Genomic DNA, 20,513 nt, shown 5'->3' on the forward strand with positions numbered 1-20,513 from the left:
ACCGATCTAACGACACACTTTTGCTCGCTCGAATAATCTACACTTTCTCGTCCCTCTAACCCCTTTCGTCCGCTCGTGAAACAATAACGCATCGGGACAAGTAATCTGTCGTTGCTAAACGCTACGCGATATCGCTGCTTACACCCGCAATTTGCAATTGGCCTGGTTTTCGCTTCACGGCAGGGTAACGTCGCTCGACTCGCTTGCCCCCAGAGCAAAACCGGTATTCGATCGACTTCATCCACTGAGGTATCTGTTGCTCTTCGTTCTTTCTCGTGCTACTGCACGAGAATACCTTTAGTTTCTACCCAACTTTTCCACTTTCGACAGGCATCGACGGCAGTGTGTGTATACGCTCGAAACGTGAATTAGTTCCGGATAAAATTATAATGGCGTCGAGCTTGTTCGCGATCCACCGTGACGATAACGCGTTCTTGATTTTCTTGGCGGGCACCTGCACCTGGAAAAGGGTATATCCTCCGATAACGGTTTATTCTCCTTGAACGGCGGAGGGTACCGCTCGTTCCTCGCACCCGTTATTCCTCCCTTTCTCTTCTTCGGCTCTCCCGTTTTCTCTCTGGTCGAGTTCCAACGCGAAACTATATCTCGACCAAAGACAGCATCGTCGCGCTTACCTACATCCTCGTTTCACCGCAACAATTCGCCGTGCCTTTCGTTCCGTTTCGTCGTCCTGCCCCGACTCCGATTCGTCTCTGTACATCGATATGCGGTTAGGCGATCCGCGATCGATCGTCCCCGTCTATTGTTTACCAAGTTTACCGAGAGAACCGCTTGGCGTGTACAGGGTTGGCCGCGATAGGTATTACGAAACAGGAAGTCGAGGAAACACGGTCGCGTTCCGCGTCGATTTATATTCTATCGAGGACGAATTACGGAGCAGAGATAGCGATTATTACGCGTTGAGATTTCCCGCCGTGATAATCGAGACGAAACAATACGCGACGAGATAAAGGCCGGCTTTCGTAGCTCGCGAAAATAAACGTTTAATTGCTGCCGTCATACAAGGGAGGAGAAGACGAAGAATCTCCTTCTCGTATGGCGGGGTAATCGTGGATGGTGACAAAGTAGCAAGTCGTCAAAGACGCGACGCTCTCGCAAGTACGAGATCGTCCAGGTTAGAAGGCGTTTTCTTTTCCTTTTCCTTCTTTTTAGTTTCTTTTTTTTTTTTCGTTTTTTTTTCTTTAAATAAAAAGGAACATCTAATTAGATTTAACGAACGACGCACACTCTGGTACGTTCGTTGCGAAAGATAGAAACGAGTCATGGTCGAAGCAAGGAACCGATCGAAATTTTTCGCCTCGACAGTACTCGCACGCACACTGTCTACGCGCAGGTATGCATGCACATAATCCGAATCGACCGATTAGATTAGACGCCTAGTAACTAGATTACACGACGGCTGTGTGTTATCTGTGAAATTAGACTCCGGCTTGAATACGTTATTTAGGCGAACCGGATGCTAGAATAACCTCGGCGAGGATTTAACGGCGGCCTTTGCCTCGCGATTTACGATCCTCGTCCGGGAATTGTACACGATTATTCAAATACACGGCGGTTTGTAGTTTATAATTTTCGTTTCTTTTAATTCTCCGATCTGTCGATTGCATTTCTTTATCTACGGAGAGAAGTTTTTTTCCTTTTTTTACGAGCCGATTAAAAATACACGATTATTCGATTATACGATTCTAAAAAACGATCGGGCGGGGAAGAGTGTCTGCGTTGTATCTTATCGCGGCCAGATTCTGCTGCTAGGCAACTATGCATTTCGCGTGGCTGCTCATTGAAATTCATCACGGAGCCTCCGTCCAGTCTCCTAGCGCGTACATTACAGAGAAACACTGCCCATTATGAGAAGCACTGGCGAGACGTTCGCGAATATACATGCATTTGAATGTACGCGTTGATCTGGCAACCGACGAGAATGAACTTTATACTCGTCGAAACGAGCGATTAGGAAAGGAAAAAGAACGCGTCGATTCTTCGCGGACGCGCGTCCACCGTGTATCCGACTCAAGTATGGAAAAAAATTTGAATTTCAAAACACCGAACCATCGAGTCCATCGACTTTCAGTATCGAAACCGTGTCGTTGCAGCGTGTCGGTTTTTAAGCGGCGATTTTTTCGGGGCGCCTGTCGACAAAAAAACATCGACGCCGCTGCCAGTCAGACGGAAAAGTTTGGCAAAAATCAAAGACACACGCGTCAAGGTTGACGCGTCGGCTCTACGTTTCACCGGTAGAAATTCTTTCCGCGTAAAGGCGGCCGGATGTCGCATGGAATCCCGATTAATTAGCGCTGCGCGCATATCATTACGGTATAACAGTATCCATCGCGTATTGTAACTGACAGTCAGCGAGTTAGAGGGAAACAATGGTTCCGCTGGGTCCGCGACACCTTAAAATTCGTGTGGCCACAGCTGATCGTGACGAATCATATGTCTCACGCGACCGTTCAAAGTTATATCGACGAGGGTATAGCGAACGAAAGAGAGAGAGAGAGAGTCACCACCGGGTATTTATGCGAACGGTCGTATGCGGTTCTTTCGTTGCTTCTTTGTTTCGTCCTGTGCCACACGCACATGTGTGCACTTGCGCGCACCCACAACCGCCTCGATGAAAAAAATGTCACGGTCGCGCGGTTTGCCTCGTCGGTTGGCCTATTCGCCGCGTTTTGTCAGCGAGTCGTTGCTTGGCAGTTCAACGCGCGCCATTTACAGAGCGACCCGAAGAAAAAGTTCGCGTCTCCTGGCCCTTTCTCTCCGGAGTGCTTCAATGGCCGACGCCTGGAAGAATAACGGTCCCGGCGAAGGTGCAAGAACTGCTTTCGGCCCGAAACCCCGTTCCCTCTCGCCATTCTTCCCCGATCCGTTCGAGAGAAGCTGACACGCTTCCGGGATTCCATGGAAACCGATCTCGCGTTTTTGCGATCCCTTCGATCGAATGGGACTCGTTGTTCTCTGGCCGCGGGTTCGATCGAGCCGAGTATCAAAAAGGATCACGGATGCTGACGGATACATCGTCTGCGGTATAATTAAAAATACAGGCGGTGACCTATTTTCAGTATTTTTAAGCGCTGACAGAAATATTCGTTGGATCATCGTGTCTCAATTAATCGCGCGGTGGAAAAGTGGGTCGGCAAATCGGAACCGGGGACAACCTGGGAAAAGTAACACGTCTTGAGCGCAAATTTTGTATCGCTCGACTAGTTAGCCTTGATTCGAAAAAGAATGGTCGGATTTCATTTCGACCTGACCCGCGAAGCCACGGTATTTTTAGCGAAAACCATTTTAAGCCGAGTTTTCCAGAATGCAAACAATGCACTGGAGGATCTATCGAAGTAGTACGAATAGGAATCATCTCTTGGAGATAATGCAGTTTTAAATAAGTACTCTCGAGTTAAATTGGAATCGTTAGAGTACGCGGTTTTAGAGATGCGCCGTACGAACAGTGGAAGTAATGACGCAGCTATCGGCGCCGACTGCAGTAGCGCGAGTGCAGCAATAGTTAACCGTAGTTGCAGTGGAAGAGGACAGTATCGGAATAGACACGCACTAGGCCGCGGTGTAAGTAGCGCGCGTCTATTACTAGGCAGACAGGGAAATGTGCCTCCCTTTCTGGCGCGTGGCGCTCTTCCATTCTCCGTGATTCTCCACGTTTCTCCTCGATTCTCCTCCATTCTTCCCGACTACTTTTTTTTTGCTACTTTTTTTTGCTAATCGCTCTTAACACCTCGTAAGAAGCTATAGATAACGTACCATTGAACATCCGTGCCGGGATGCAACGACGTTGCAAAGTAAATTATCAACGGTACATACGGTATACGCACATACAACGATATACGTAACTAATCCGTATGTGCGTTGTCGAGTAAGCAGGGTCTGTCGTTAATCTTTTAAATACTTGTCGCTTTTCGAACGTGTCTGTCTATAAACGAATCCGAGGTAGGTAGAATCGCAGGAAATTGACCGAGCATTTCTCACCTGACGCGGCGATGGCATCGTCGGCTCCTAACACATTCCCACGTTTCACGGTGTATCGGCCAGCACGACTATACCGATGAAAAGAAATAATTGGTTGTTTGGCTGCCGGCGGATTAGCCCGTTCGAGGTCAACGGCCACCAAATGTTTGCGAATGCAGTAGGAGGGAGGGAAAGGGTACCGGTTCGAACGAAATACACTAGCGAGAGACGAGGGATGAGGAACGAGGGAGGTGATGGAAAGGAGGGAACCGGGTGGGTGGAAGGGGAGGAGAAGAGAGAAAGGAAAAAGGTGGAGAGGGTACGTACGATGCAGTCCCACACAGAGAAAGGGAACAAGAGAGAAAGAGAGAGAGAGGGAGAAAGAGAGAAAAAGGCTAGACCCCGCATATTCTTGCCCTGCTACCTACCTCACCCCCCACGAAAGCCTCGCGTGTGTAGAGTGCATTTAGGACGCATGTACGGTCGTGCCTAAAGAGGATGATATTCTTTATCGCTGCAGTTTCTGTCTATTGGGACGAATTCATGCGCCGGTTGTTGGCAAGCGCGTTAACTGGCAGGTGCGCCGGGTTAATGAGCACACCGGGGTTCAAACCTGCCGAAAAGGGCGCTTTTGAGGCTTCCTCGTGTACCAGGCACCACGAGCACGAACAAATGACTTTCTCTTTCCTGTTTTTTTCTTTTTTCTTCTTTGCTGGCTTCTTTTTCTTTTTCTTTTCTTCTTCTTTTTTTTCTTTTTTTTTTGTCTTTGCCCTTCGTTAATTGGTCTAACGATGCAGGGTTAATCGCGGAACATCGAGATCTTCGTTGGCGACCGGCTGAATCGCCGCGACAAAGCGATCCGTTTAAAAGGCAGAACGCGGAGAGTAGTCTCTCGACGCGCTCTCTGTTGCTATCGGCGGGGAAGGATATCGGGGAAAAATTCTGAGCAACGTTGGTCGTAAACGTTCAACCGCGTAGCTCTATCAAGTACAAAGGATTCGATTATCCGGCGGTTCTTTCCAAAGTTTAAAATAGTCCTCTTGTATAAAATATATATTTTCTTCGGCCGATCGACGAATGTTTTTTTCATGGAACAATATCTCGCAGGGGCAAGACGACAGAGCATCATGATTTCGTAGACCTCGTTACTTAAACGGCGAGGGTGTGGGGTCAGAGAGGGGTAGTCGATGGAGAAGCAGACGCGTGACGTAGGTTGGTGGGGAGTTGGTAATGCGTGTGAGTGAACTGGTATGGAGGGAAAGAAAGGTGGGACGGTAGGGGCGGTTACAGGGTAGGAATGTCTTGGTCCAGTGTTCCGCGATGGATAGCCTTGAACTCGGAACAACGGCACACATCACCAGGTGACATACGCATCGGTTCGCCGTTCTCGATCGGAATCGTGCCGTCCTCTGATTTCGACCCAATTATCGGATCTGCGCTGCTGAAACGGGCGAATCTTGCTAAAAATATTGACCCCTGCATATTTAAAGATACGTAAAGCGAATCGGGGTCGGCATAAATAATGCCAGAATTCTATCGATTCCGAACGTGGGAAAGGAGATTCTTTTTTTTCTTCTTCGGAAACCGTCCTCGAAATTCGCGCGCACCTGCAAGGTTGCACACACCGTAAAGGCTTTCGTTCGCGAGACAAAGAGAGGATCGTGTATCACGCGATCGAATCTAACGCAGGTGGAGCTGCGAAACTGTGTGTACGTGGCCACGAAGGACCGGTCGAAACATCTGCATTTTCCCTACGTTTCGGCCGAGCAAACTACAACACACGACCTCGCTCGTCCGACCGAGCGATGGAGTGCGCGAGCGCGCCGGTTTACGTTCCTCGTTATTATGCATTATCCACGGCCGACGTTTACTGCGATTCAGCGTTTAACGCGGCGACGCTTCTCTTCACGGCAAACGACTGAACACATCACGCGTTCGTTAGCGCGCAAACGATCTCGCAGCACGCGCCACCGTTATTTATCGGCGTTTCCTTATGTTTTCTCTCGCGCGGAGTTCATTAATTTTTCAGGCGTAACCTCGATTTTACTAACGCGAAAGCGTGTAGCCGACGTATACGCGATGGAAGAACGACGCGCGGTATCCTGAATATACGCGTTCAAGGCCAACTGACTCATGGACTCCTGTGTTCCGCAGGAAACAACGTTCGACGTATCGTTCACCGATAGATCGTGGAGGGGATGAAAAAGGCGATGTACTCGTTTGCTTCAATGGCGCATCGTTGAATGAGAATAACGTCGACGTGGTTTACCGGGCCTTTTTCTCTGGATCGTTCGCTCGTTATTTGGCGTTTGGCCCGGTTTCCGTTGGTCCGTGCGATCGGCCTTTAAGAAAAAATGAAATATCCGGTGAGAAACGTGCTGTTCTTTCGGCGGAGCTACTTTATTCGGGAAAATAGACCGCGGGCCACGATTCATTTTGTTTGGCCAGTCGATTTTTTTTTTTTTTCAGACACGATTTAACGCGATAGGATAAACGCGTTTTATTTAGATAGATTTTGCCACTGAATCAATTTCGGTATAAAAGGATTAACGTCTACGTGCGCGCGATTTTTTCCCACGTGTTTGTTTTTTTCTTTTTTTTTTTTTCGATTTTTTGTTTGCCAGAGGTGGAAATTAACAATCGAGAGCGTGTCCTTTTCACGGATGGAATTTATTCGGTAACCGATGGAGCCGCATCCCGCTCACGGCTATTTGCCGTGAATTATTCGACCAAGGTCAGTGGAACGTTTCTCCGAACCGGCTGACTCGAGCGAAGAAAACGCAAAGAATCGGGAAAACGGGCTTTCTCGCCGAGCGTACGGAAACATTTCTAGGCAATCTAGTCGAAGTATAGGTGCCACAGCCCTCAGCTTTGGCTCCTAGGAATCCAATCAATAAATATTACAATGGAACCCCTAGAGAAGTAGGGGAGCGTATCCTCCTCTCTCCCGGCTCCCTCTCTATCTCTCCGTCGTCCTCTCTCTTCCGATCCTCCTCTTTCCGCCGCGGCAGTGGAAAAAGGATCTGTCCTACGTCGCGCTCTCACAGTCGTCGCGTTCCTCGTCCTCGTTCGCCTCGTCCTCGACTACGTCCGCGAAACTTCGCTCTCCTCTCTCTTGCTCCGCTATATCTTTCTCATACTATCTCGCTCCGTAGTTCGCTTTTTCCTTCAGCTTTTACCCTCCTCTTTTTCTCCCTGTCTTTCTCTCGTCGGCCCCTCCGCCCTTTTCGCCCGTTTCCTCGCTCTCTCGTCCCCTCGTCCTTCCTAAGCCCGCACCAACTCCCATTCGGCCCACCCCCTCCTCCTCGTCCCTCTCATCCAACGGCGTTTACATTTTACTTTTCTAGTAGCGAATTAAAACCGCGTTCATGCGCAGCCCGCGGAAGGGCGTAATGATTTTTTGAGGGGCGAATCGAGTGGGGTCGCCTACGGTGCCGGCGGAGGGGGTAGTAGCTGCGGGCGCGAGCTTAGCAGGAGCAGGATGGCAGGAGGGATCGCGAGACAGGCCGGCTGCCGAATAGATGGATGGCTAGACTATCTAGTCGACGGAGAGTAAGCGTTGTCCCTCGTTAAAGTATCATACGTATCGGTGAACGATTACGGGGAAACTCGATCTTTGCGGAGCGATCGTAGCGAGCGAGGTAACAAGCACGCGACGAGCAGAGAGGATATCGAATCTTTCGGGAATTTCATAGGATGATCGGACGCGTATTTCGAGGAAATTTGGATAAACGGCCAGGAAACTGCAACCGCGACGATGACGATTAGGACGATGGTATCGGGGAAGTCGGAAGTGGATAGTCGGGGCGGCGGCGTGGCGGCGCGGCGGTCTATCCACGATAATCCGGTGTAGCCGAAGCGCGCGAACCGAAGTAGGCAGTGGTGGCGCCTTTAAAATTCCAGCTCCAGCGCTTTTAATTGGAAGTCGTTAGCTTTGCGCATTTTCGTCTCGTGGGCTAACGGGTAAAGTGGGGTGAGCCCGTGGAAGAGAAACCAGGGGGCAGGAGGAAGGAGGGGATTCGTGAGTGCGACGAAGAGAGAAAAATGGAGTGAGGGGGGTTGCGAAGGAGCGAGCGAGTCGGAGAGGAGAGGAGAGAAGAAGAGAAGAGAAAAGAGGTGGGCTGGGCAAGGGTACAGCGGGGTAAAAGAGGAGGCACGGCCGATGCGACCACAGGCATAAAGCTCTCCCCACCATCGAGGCACCGGGCTCTTTTCTCCGTTACTCTCTTCTCTTTCCCTCTCTTTCTCTCTCTCTGCGTACGCACTATTTTTTAGTCCGCACTTATTACGACAGATGTCTCATGCTCCGATAAAGAATAACGGCGGTCGGCGGGCGACATTCCCCCCTTCCCCCCTTCGCTAGTTCTAACCAGACTCGGGAGCTGCAGCCGTACTCTCGGTGCTTCTCGGCTCGTGGTGTCGTCGTGACACGACACGACACGACACGGCACGACGCGACACGTTACCTTGCGTTACGTTACGTTACGCACACCTTACTTTTTTTTCCCTCCTCTCTCTGTCGCTATCTTTTTGTCTCCGTCACTCCACCCTCGTACTCGCACGAGAGCTCCACCTCCCTCTACGAAACGCGCTCGCGGAACGTGTTGCGCCGCCGTGACAGTGACTTTGTTCCACGACGTGTCAACGGTTGGTGTGTCTCCGCGATCATCCGCGATCATCCGCGAATCCACGCGCGCGGGTTACACGCTCGGGCTCCGGTGGTAGTAGTAGTGGTGGTTGATGCTGGCTGGTGGTGGTGGTGGTGGTGGAGGTGGTGGTGGTGTCTCGGTGGAACGTAGCGGCGAGAGAGGCTTCGCATTCCGGAGTGAAGCGCGCGGCAATTTGCGTCACGGTGGCTGCCTGCATCCCGAACAGAGAAACACGTGGCTAGGTGGGTCGTGCGTGCGAGAGCCGGTTCGAAATTCCCGCGCGTTGCCGCGAGATCGCCGCCTCTGACAGCCGCGTTGCCGGTGTTTTCGTATTTCGCGGGAACGATTTACGGCACACGAGCCAACCGGACAGAGAAAACGATGATGGATTAAAAGACGCGATACACCTCCCTTCCCCCCTCGTTCTTCGTCCCTTTCTCTCTTCTCGCTGCTCCCAATATTATTTCTTTCTCTCCTTTTCTGTCTCTTTATTTCTTTCTTTCCGCGACGACGTCGACCCGCGCGCGTAGTGTGCCACTGCTTGGGCGTTGTATCGCCGAGCAGAGCTCCAGACTTCTCCCCTCGTGTCTCGCTGCCTGAAGGCCTATCCTCTCGCGGCACAACCCTCTTCTCTCCTCTCATCTTCGCACAGATCGAACGCGAGCGCGTGTGTGTGGCGCGGCGCGACCGAGTGAGACACCAGGAGAAAAAGAGAAAAGAGTGGTTGCTTTTTAGGCAACGCGCGCTATACCGCTATTGTCGCTGCCGCGCGCGACCGCAACTATCATCATCGTCGTCGTCGCCTCCGTTGTCATCGTTCGCCGACTTTCGCGGCCGATTCTCACCGATCACCGGTTTCGAGATAACACGCAGCGGACCTCGCGATCGTACCCAAGGGACACGTGTGTCGCGCTACGCTTCGAGGCTCCTTTTTCGACGCGGCAGCCTGCGAGGAAGCGCGGAGCGGAGCGCGTGAAAAAGCGGCGCAGCCTGCGCTCGAAGGATGCGCTTCTGAATCGCGAGCAAAGAGGGGCAGGAGGAACGGAACGCACGTGAGCGACGTGTCTAACACGACAAGTGCCGCAAGGTAAACCTCGTCACCTTTCCTCGGCCTCGAATACGCGTGCACGATCTCTTCTACTTTCTATATCGGCAGGCAAATTCATTCGCCGTACGTATGGCAAAAAGAGCGTGATCGGTGGCAAAAATTCGAGACGCGTTCTTCTCGCGTACTTCGCGATTCCCGACGAAATCTGCCCGACGCCTCCGTCCTATCTTTTCTCAACTCGTCCTCCCGCTCTCTTTTTTCCTCCCGCTTCTTCTTGTCCCTCTCTGCCTGTGTGTCACTGTCCATCTGTCCGTCTGTCCATCCGTTCGTGTGCCTGTCTGTGTGTGCCTCCCCACGCTTATACGTGTGTATGTGTGTCTCTCTGGACGTCTTTCTTCGTCAGACGATACCTCTTTCTCCCTCTTGTCGGTCGTTCTCGCTCGTCGTACCGGCGATCGCCGGCTTTTCGTACGTTTTCGTGCGGCCTCGCTGCCGCGCCGCGACGTACGCCCGCGTCGACGAAGGCACACAGCTGCACAGTCGTGACGTGACGTTTCGGGGGTTAGTTCGCACGGTATGTGACGGAGAAAGAGGCCACCGGTGGACTGCTGTGCGCTCCAACGTGCTCCTCCCGAAGATCGTGACGTTTCCGCTTTTCCAACAACTCGCGGTTCTTCTATTCTACGTGTCTCTCTTTCTCCGTTTGAACGCACACGTTCGTTCCTTCGTTCGTTGCTTTTGCTCTGTGACGGTGCGCGACATGTGATCCCTTGCCGATTTCCTCGGTCAGCATCGACGAATCGCCATTCTCTGCCCGTTGAAAGCAGGCAACGAGAGACGGCTAACGCACTATCTGTCTCTCCTTTGACATTTTTTTCTCCCTCTTTTGTCCGGTGTACGCGTCGTGGCACGCGCGAAACCGCACGCCGCTCCTCCCCCGCGCCTCCTTCTCTCTCCTCTTCTTTCTCGTCTTTCTTTCTGTCTTTTCATTTCCATCTTTTCTTCCTTCCTTCCTTCCTTCCTTCCTTCCTTCCTTCCTTCCTTCCTCTCTTCCTTTCTTCCTTCCTCTTTTTCTTCCTACTATCCGCCTCTTTCGTTCCTTCCGGCATTCTTAACCGCCGGCTAAATTACGCCTTCCTCGATCATTTGACGCGCGACCGTCTTGTCAACTCGATCACGTTTCGCACGCGTCCTCGCCGATTAAATTAATCGATCGATAATCTCTCTGCCAATCGCAGATTTTGCTCGTGCTCGTCGAAGATCGAGCGCGAGGAATGAACACGACGACGCTATCGCGTCGTGGACCGGCGTCGATTCCGGACCCGTCCGTCGAGAATGACTTTCCGCCACGACGAAGCAGCACTAGTGGCCGTGTGTAGGGGACTTTTTCGCGAACTTGTGAAGTGCGCACTTTTTTGCGAGGTGGCGTTGTGCAGATAAAACGCAGAGCGTTTCAATTCGGCTCATTGTTTCGGTCATTAGCTTACGCGGCATGACGAGTGATAGGTGTGCTTTCGCGATAACGCATCTACTTTCTTCGAACTGTGATTACTTTCTGGATAATGTGTGGTGAATGTGCCTTAGAAATACGAAAAGCGTAACTGCCGTTTAGCCGCGATCGCTGAGGAAAAGGTATCGTATAACGTGCACCGGTCTTATCCTCTTCTCACTCTGGTTCACGGTTTCGCTTCTACTCCCGCAATCGTTTGACAGTTTTCGAAAAATGTGCTTGTGCGCGTCGATCCCCGATCGATCGCGTTCTCGCGAATAATCCCCCATAATCGCGGCACACGGTTTAACCCGAAGAAACGTTAAGAAACGTTATGGTGTTTTGCTTTCTTCTTTTTTTTTTCTTTTTTTTTTCAGAAAGAAAATACGCGTGTCTTGTATGTCGCAATACAGCAAATAAGTTTCTTTTGTCGGTGTTTTCGCCTAGATCGACGTGCGTCCCAGTCGGGTTCTATCGTCAAAATTGCTGCGAGGATTTTCACTGCGAAACTTATCTCGAATTCGTCACATATAAATTTAGCAGTGTGCGATAGCGAACTTAAAAAGTCTAAAAACAGTTTCCGAATCGCACCGCCGCGCCGGGCTTTATGATAAACGTGTATCTGCGAGAGAGAAAAAAGAAAAAAAGAAAAAGGAAAAGAAGAAGGAATTATTCGCTTCTTTTTTTACTTTAACGGCGATAATCGTTTGGAGCGTATCCAAAATATTGCGGCATAATATTATTTACCGGTTCGTCGGTGTACGGTTTCTATTGTGCGCGACCGTGTGTACTTTAATTACTATTTCTTCGAAGTGGCGAGTCGACCAACGCAAAAATACCTTTCGAATCAGCGATACGATTATCAACGGAAACGTTGTAAAATAGTATACGGTATCCATGCTTCTTCTTATCGTAATAACGCGTTATAGAATACAGAAGAAAAAAAAAACAATCGACGATCATTAATTCCGTTCTATATCGAAGCTTTTGTCATGGCGATACACCACACACATACGGCGCGGGCAACGAGCACTGTAAATTTGTTTTAAGATCTTTTTTTTTTTTTATCATTTTGCTAAGATAACACTATCAGCATACATTTAATGCTTGCGCTTTTATAAGTGGCGAAGAGAATTATTTAATCGTATGTTCTGGCTTCACTCCAGCTTGGCGACCTAATTTTCTTGTATGGTGCAAATAAAAAGTAGTGTAATCCTTCGCTTCTATTTTTACGCCATGCACTCTTTAATTCTTATTCTTCTACTCTCGACGTCGTACAGACGATATTTTATTTTTTCTCGTTTCGCACGGTTTCGCCCAGCGAAACTCGTCGATGATACACATACATATTCCCGTTTGCACGCGAGATCCGCAAAGACCGTTTTGACTTTTCGGAATATAGGTACACTAGACTCTTTCTCTTTCTCTTTCTCTCTCTTTCTCTCTCTCTCTTTTTCTCTTTCTCTCTGGTCGTTCGCGTTCTCCTCGGTGCCACGTAAAAATACCGCAAAACTTCAAAGTGTCGTTTTACAGCTCACGCGCGGCAACGGGAACGTTTATGTTCCCGTATTTTCATTCCATTCGAATTAATAACATATGTTCGTGCACGACATCTCTGGTCCATCTCGTCCCTATTAAACGAATCTGCGTATTAATTCGCCAGTTATATAAGTTTTCGTGGCTCCGAGAAGTGTAAGGAAATTAACATCTGTTCTAATGCCACACCTATGGTAAACACACTGGTTAAATATCAGTCGATACCGAAACATTATGTAATCTTTGCTCATCTTTTTACGGATAGATGAATTTTTGTTTCTCTGTCTCTTCTCTCTCTCTCTCTCTCTTTCTCTTTCTCTCCATTTTGTCTGGATCGTACGTATTCGTTTTAGAAAGATGTTACGATCGAAGCGCGATTCTCGCTCGCGACATACCTATTTATTTTTTGCAATAGTGCTTTTTATTTCGAAATAGAGGTTATCAAAAATTATCGACCTGCAGACTTATCTGGCGATTTATCGCGCACAACTAGAAAGTTTCAGCCTTCGAATTTCGTTTCCTGGCCGTCGTTTGTGCATATATTCGTAATGCTGGCGCGCATCTCGAATCGGACCAATCTCCTTAGATTTCGCGTTATAAAATGTTGCTTGGTCGAGACTCGGTTAGCCGAGGCATATTTTATTAAGCGATAAGATAAGTGTCAAGCTTTCGCTGGTTTAAATAGCGTACATTATTTCTGATTATAGGTGAATAGATATAACGATGGTAGATACGCAACACTTTTGTCTGCGATGGAACAATTACCAAAGCAGTATAACGTCGGCGTTTGAAAACTTAAGGGACGATGAAGATTTTGTGGACGTCACATTGGCCTGCGATGGCAAAAGCCTCAAAGCGCACCGCGTCGTACTTTCCGCATGCAGTCCCTATTTTAGAGAATTGCTCAAGGTAAGACATAGACATCGTATCTCATCCTGTGTTACGCGATTCTGCGCCGATCCATCGTGTAAATCTACATTCTTTATTGTCACCGTACCAGCGATGTATCGAGTGCAACGTCAATGTGTAACTATTGCAAGAAAATGTCTCTTCTTTTCCTCCTTGCTTACCCTTTTGCAGAGCACACCGTGTAAACACCCGGTGATAGTACTTCAAGACGTAGCGTTCAGCGACTTGCACGCTTTGGTGGAGTTCATCTATCACGGGGAAGTGAACGTGCATCAGCGTTCCCTTAGCAGTTTTTTGAAGACTGCCGAAGTCCTCAGGGTATCGGGACTTACGCAACAGGCCGACCAAACAGACAGGGACGAGGTAAGCATTCCTCCGATCGTTTCCCTTGCTATTTTCTCCTCTAGCGTTCGTGGAACACACAGCAACCCATCGGCCATATGTAATATCCGAGTAATATAGAGCCTCGGTACCTAGCAAATTGATTATACTTTGAATGTTATCTGTGATAGAGACGTGACTTTTAACTAAAGAGTACCTTATCTCGGTGCAGAACGTGTATCCATCTTGATTCCAATCCATAATTGTCCTAGGTCAAGCAAACAAAGATAACCAGATCGCGTTACAAATAGAAAGCGAGCAATCGTGATCGTGTTCTGGCGGGCATGCGCGGTACCGTCGAGCGATATATCGAGTATTTTCTTCGTCGACGATCTCTCCCCTTGATCACTCTTTTCTCTTCCAACCTCACAACCTGCCACCATTTTACCGGCGAGCATGATGCTCCATCTCGTTACTTCTGTTTTTTTTTTCTTTTTTCCTTTCTAATTGCAGCTATCCCATGTACGCGCGTTGGCTGCCGGTGGTAACCACCTTCCCTTTCACGAAAAATCAGAGGAGAGTTTCCCCCGGGGTGGTTCCCCGCCTACGCCAGTAACCCCGACACCGACGACCGTGCAGCAATTGCTACGCCGAGCGCAGATACGCAGGAACGAGAGACGAACACCGGATCCGCACGATGAGTCGGCGAAGAAGCCGAGGGTGCCGTCGCCGCCTCTCAACAACAACGACGCTACTCCCACGGATTTCTCGATGGTGAAGAACAACCATCTGTCGAGCAAGGTCGAGGGTAACGGCGTGCACGAGGAGAACAGCCCCCTGGAAGACAACATCAAGTGCGAGCCGTTGGAGCTGACAGGTGGTAACAGCGGTAACGGAGGCAACAACGAAGACTCGTCGGATTCTGGAGCTGCGGCGTCGGACCGGCCACCCGCGTCAGCCAGCAGTAACGAGCACGAGGCCGAATCCGAACACACGTCCACCCCGAATTTTTTGTCCGAAACGAAAATCTTCCCCACGCCTGGAAGCTTTAATTTCAGTATGGCGGCGCTAGCCACGGAGCATACACCATTGTCAGGTACGTACGTCATTCGCGTTTCTACTAGGCCTGTACGCATTGACCAATTTTCATCGTCTACCCCCCTCACACACGCATCGAGCACGATTTTCTTTTTTGCATTGCCTTTTATAGTTTTCCTTCCCGTAGCCGTTTTTGGCTATTTTGGTTTCAGCGTTCGAAACTCGACGGAACACTGATATGGTTGTTTCACACCCTTTCTTTTTTTTCTATTCTTTCTTTATCCTTCCTTTCACACTTTTGTTTCCTATAAGTAAAGTAGTTTTAGAAGACGATTATAGAAGATTCTTTCCATCGAGTCTCTGTTAATTGCGATGTTGCGTACAGGCCGTTGTTCGGTCGATAGTGCGAAAGAATGTTCGTTGCTACGTGTGACGATAGTGAAATTTCCAGGATTGGGCCACGGGTTGCAACCACCGGACTTGGCAGGAACTTCGCAAGGTAAGAATATTTACTATTAGCTCTGCCCTAGTAAAAATCATTAGAATATCAACGATCGAGGACTCGACAGAGAAGTGGACAACCCCCACCCCGTGTACATATATACATAGATCGTCGTTCGTATGGTCGTTCTGGAAATCTGTCACGCACGATCCTGTTTGGGGTTGACTTGAACCTTTGATTTCTGTTGATTTTTCACAGGGCATTTCTATGCTGTTCCATTATTTTCTATCGACAGTCGATACATCGTGGCCGCATTTGTCTGCGGTGTAGCGGTTCGCTCTAATATAAAGTAACTAAAAGAATTGTGCAGTTATATCAAACACTAACAAATCACGAATTATAAGAATGATTATACATATTATATATATACATACATATATATATTTTTTTTTTTATTTGGTTGCGGTGAAAGAGCACTACTGTCTGCTTGGACGATTAAAACTTCTTCTAATTGGCATGCGTTACAAAAATCATTGATATCATCATTACTTAAATGATACCATTTACCTTGCATTTGCATTTCATGATGTCATAACGTTCCCGCGGTTATCAACGAATTCACGACGTTAGAAGGGATTTATCTGCTCACCTATCATCCGTTTTTACTTCTTTTTTTCTTTTAACTGTGCTTCGCATTTCATCTTTTGTCGTTTATTGAAAATTCAGAGAAGAAAAGGATAAACGTTCGGCCATTCGATCAAATCAAACCGGCAGCAAATCCGTTTAAATCGCGCGCCTCGTTTGCTCCCTGTATCTCCAGGTTAGAACGAAACATGCCGCGATTACACGCGACCGATACGTTTTATAGAGCGGAGACGCTCTCCGCGGATGACTACAGGCAAAGAACAGCAGATACATTCGTTCTTTCGACTCGTCGAATTCGCTACGATCATTCTAATTGGCACAAAGCGATGAAAGAAACCATCACTGTTTGGCATCACTGTACAAAGTATCTGCCGCAATCTCTACGATGTTTAATGAAAAAAAAAAAGAGAAAGTAAGATCGAAAAGACCCCTCTTCATAAAAAGAAACGATAAAAGAGTAGAAAATGAAAGAAAAAGATCTAAAACAAAAAAAAAAAAAAAAAAGAAAGAAAAGCAGGCAAAAGAAAGTACAGAAGAAGTTAATGAGTAACGATGCAGCGACAGACTGTTCTCTTTGTGTACACCTAATAAATCCTCGAAGAAATTTGCCAAAGTATTACCGATTTATTAATACTTTGAGTTTCGCGAATCGCGTCAAATGTCACTTTTATCGACGATTGATCTTTCATTCTATATATATATAGAAATATATATATATACATACATATATATGTATATACATATATATGTATACGTGCCGTGCTCGTATTGTCCAATTCATCGTTAAGTTTTGTATCAGTGTTGTCGTCCCATTAACGTTTGTTAACGGAAAACACGCCGCTGCCGCGATATCGCCGATACGACAGCATTATGACATTGCTTATAATTTTATATTTACGAATATTATACATATATATAGATATATATATATACATATTTATATGTTCTTTACACATGTAAACATATACGCATATTACCATATATATATACATATATATCTATATATATCGAGCAACGTAATTATAAAATATATTTTTCTTTTATCATTATATATTTTACAGACGTTATCGTGTATTATCAATTTGAAAAGCTTGCAATTACACCGTAATTGTACGTAATTATAATCGTGAAACACATCGTCACGAGACACTTTGCAGCTTGTTCGTTTCCAATTACGAAAGAGGATGTGATAGGTCGTCCAATTTTGTCACACTCTTTTATATTATTCGAGAGACATTTGACTCTGACGTGCGTGTACCATATGGTAACGTCATTACGGTATATCTGCCGACTTATTGGCCATTTTTTCTCACTCGCTGGGACGGATAATTTGCTCTCTTTTTACTGTACGTCACGCTTGTACGCTATGCATATTTGGGGGGTCGTGGAGCGAACGCGCTCGCTGGGGCGGGGGTTAACGGTAAACTCGCTTAATAACGGTAAACGTTTCAACGTACTCGACTTTGCCGAAGGAATACGAAGTATTCTCGTTTTCATAGCAAGATGCATTATCTGCTAGATTAGACAAACGTAGCCTTTTTCTTATTTTTTGTTTTTCTTTTTTGTTTTCTTCGCCATGGAGACGAACGAACGGCGATCGCAGAGGTATCACGATCGTAAATGCTTAAATACCCAAAGTTTCGAGAGCCGCGCAATCTGAACGAGAAAACAAACGAAAACAAAAAAATATCGTCGATCATGGGGATACATCGTCTTCGGTTTCGCGATCATCAGAGGAGAAGGTCTTAAATGCGTTCTAACAGTGTCGTTAAGTAAATTCAGGTGCGGCTTCGCCCGTCTCCTCGATTAATATTTGAACGACTGGCTTATACTAGGTTAGTACTGAAAAAGTTATCAGGGGCCGTCGATAAGACCACAGATGTTATCCGCAAAATTCAAGGTCCCTCTATCTCCGACCAACGTGGCCAACTAAACATTGGCCTAACTAAAAATACGACGACCTTGGTACGCCACTCACGTTCTTGCGGCGCAGTGCGAATCATTAGACACATTAAATTATACGTGGCTGGTTCGCGAAGCTGTTCGACCCGGAGCCTAACACGGCGTATTTTCTCTCGACGTGATCGTCGTTCCGTTCTTTTCGAACAGTCATCTCCCTCTCCTTTTCTATTTTTTTCTTTTTTTTTCTTTTTTTTTTTTTTTTACTCTTTTCACTTCTGTACATTTCGGTTTGTTGCACTCGCGAGACAACAAAGCGCAGCGAATAAGCAGAGAACGTTACGTCGTTTCGACGCAAGAATAGACGAGTTGTTTGGACGTGCCGTTAAAAACGATAGCGCGCAACGTTCTTGGCCGCGAAAATTTCTCCGTTGAAAAATTTCTAGCCAAGCACGCCTCTCTAATCGGTCACTTGCAGCGTACGCGACGAATGCTTGTTTGTTTTTTCGCAGTTTTTATCTCGGCTAAGGCTTGTCGGTTCCTATCTATCGCGCGTATGCCCGCTCGCGACGGGCAATTTTTTTTCTTGTTCGACCGAACGAACTGCAACGACGTGATTTTGGCAAGGTTTCAGCCGTCCAACAGCCGAGAGATAGTTGCAGGGTCGTCGGTCCCGCGAAACTTTCCACCTACTCCGTTTCGTTTGTTAAACGACCGGCAACCGAACGGTGCGAGTTTGCGTTAAAATTAAAACGAAAGAACACAGGGCACACCTGATTCGATTTTATAGCTGTTTGTTTCTACGTTAGATTATATTGAGTATTTTATTCCGCTTGTTCGTTTCGGCGATCGATGGTGTCTTATGATAGTAGATTTTTGATAATATTAATAGTTCTGGCGATAATGGCAATAGTTTCGACGTACGAAACAACATCGTGTAATTTAATCGGGGTAAAAGATCAAGGTCTAGAAGTTTCGTAGATCAATTTAGAAAACGCGTTATCATTTCGACACACAGATAAAGTGAAATTTTAGTCTTGTAAATAGCGCGCACAGCGCCTGTTCCTTAATCATCTTTAATTCGTAATGACTGGTTACGTAAAAAACAATCGTGCCAGATAGAAAGTACAACGTACGACCACTTGTCGAGCGATCAGCCTTAGACGAGAGCGCGAGTTTCTTTGTTCCTTCGCCTCTCTTCTGTACTCACACGGTTAAGATCTTTTTATTCCGCGCAGAGCCGGCTGCGAGCATATGGCGGTCCGCGTGTTTCTAAGCAGATTCGTCGAGGCCGTCGGAAAAAAATTCCCAAACGAATTTTGCTCTCGAACTTTCTGCTGTACGGTCATTTCTGCTACATCGATAGTGTCGTTAGGAATGCACGATTTTATAGATCGGCGAGAGAGGAAATCGTGCGAAACAATGAAAATTATGCGATCGATCGCGTTAACCTTTCACACTGTGTCTGTCTCTTCTCTTTTTTCTTTTTTTTTTTTTTCTTTTTTTTGTTGCTGTCCGAAACGATGAATTTCGCACCGTAACATTTGAAATTAAAATAATTGTGCGACCTGATCGATGCGTTTATTTTTTTTTCCAAAGGCAGGTCGTTGTACGATGTGCGAGCATCTCTTGCATATAACATTTTATACGCGCGCGTACAATATATTTCGTTGTCATTTATTTAAAGCGTGTGCCCGAGAGAGAAGTTTTGCATAGAGCGACCGACACTCGGAGAAAGATGCGTTTATCGCGGTCTAATTTTAAATCTATTCATTCTGCTCCTTTCTCTCCGCGCGCGTCTATGCCCGCGTTTCTCGGCCGGTTTCGATGTCATTATCGCAAAGAGAGGAGAAATTCTTTCCCCGGGCCTAGATATTCTTAGCCCGTTTCCCGCTCGCCACTAAAATTGTTTAAAAAGCCGATACGTAGCGGTGTTGGTAGCGGGACTGCCGCCACGGTCCCGCCACCGTCGCGATTCCCTTTTTTCCACCTCCCTCCCTTTTCTCTCACCCCCGCCTTCCTCATCCCCCCTTTTTTTTTCTTCCTTTATTTTCTCTCGTTTTCTGCTCTTTTCCGCGAACGCCTGCATCCGCGGTAACCTGTTGTAAAACCCGGCCGCATAAAAATAGCGGGTGCCGAGCTCTGGAGTCGAGCACTTTATCCTCTTTCTCTGTCTCTTTGTATCAGAGGGCGCGTTGCAGCGCATCGAGCAAATATTTATTTCACGGGACGTTCTCAGTGCCGGACATACCGCGCTCCGCCACGTATTCTTCCTCGCCTCGTTTTTCCTTCGGCCTTTTTTAATGGCCGACCGAATTCTTCGCACGAAAACCATGGTCCACGTTTCGGTCGGTCCCGCGAAATGCTTCGACGCACGACTTAGGCCGCAGTTGCAACGAACGCGTGTTCCGACGAACTGTCGTTTCGACGAATCGGAACAAAAAATCAGGCATACGATGGCCGCAAAAAATATCGAAGTACTCGAGTGGTTCCTTTCGTCGGATTTTACATTTCATCTTCGTCGTATGCGAATGTTCGCGAATCGTACGAAAGTACTAT

The 20,513-nt window shown here is 47.5% G+C and overlaps 2 protein-coding genes across 18 annotated transcripts in view; one reads left to right on the forward strand and one right to left on the reverse strand.

Annotated features, from left to right (window-relative positions):
* Positions 1–20,513, reverse strand: part of LOC139991550 (uncharacterized) — a 289,560-nt gene that overhangs the window by 97,276 nt on the left and 171,771 nt on the right. The gene's annotated exons all lie outside the window — the stretch shown is intronic.
* Positions 1–20,513, forward strand: part of Br (broad-complex core protein) — a 58,468-nt gene that overhangs the window by 5,075 nt on the left and 32,880 nt on the right. The window contains exons 1-6 of one of the 17 annotated variants that reach the window (XM_072011898.1): positions 9,797–10,460; positions 10,914–11,307; positions 13,408–13,609; positions 13,781–13,972; positions 14,444–15,026; positions 15,408–15,467. In XM_072011898.1, the coding sequence (XP_071867999.1) occupies positions 13,424–13,609; positions 13,781–13,972; positions 14,444–15,026; positions 15,408–15,467 (1,021 nt within the window). In that variant the 5' untranslated portion in view covers positions 9,797–10,460; positions 10,914–11,307; positions 13,408–13,423. The other 16 variants (XM_072011899.1, XM_072011901.1, XM_072011904.1 and 13 more) reach the window with 16 other exon arrangements.

Source organism: Bombus fervidus, chromosome 10 (genome assembly GCF_041682495.2).
Source record: "Bombus fervidus isolate BK054 chromosome 10, iyBomFerv1, whole genome shotgun sequence".
Lineage (NCBI taxonomy): Eukaryota > Metazoa > Arthropoda > Insecta > Hymenoptera > Apidae > Bombus > Bombus fervidus.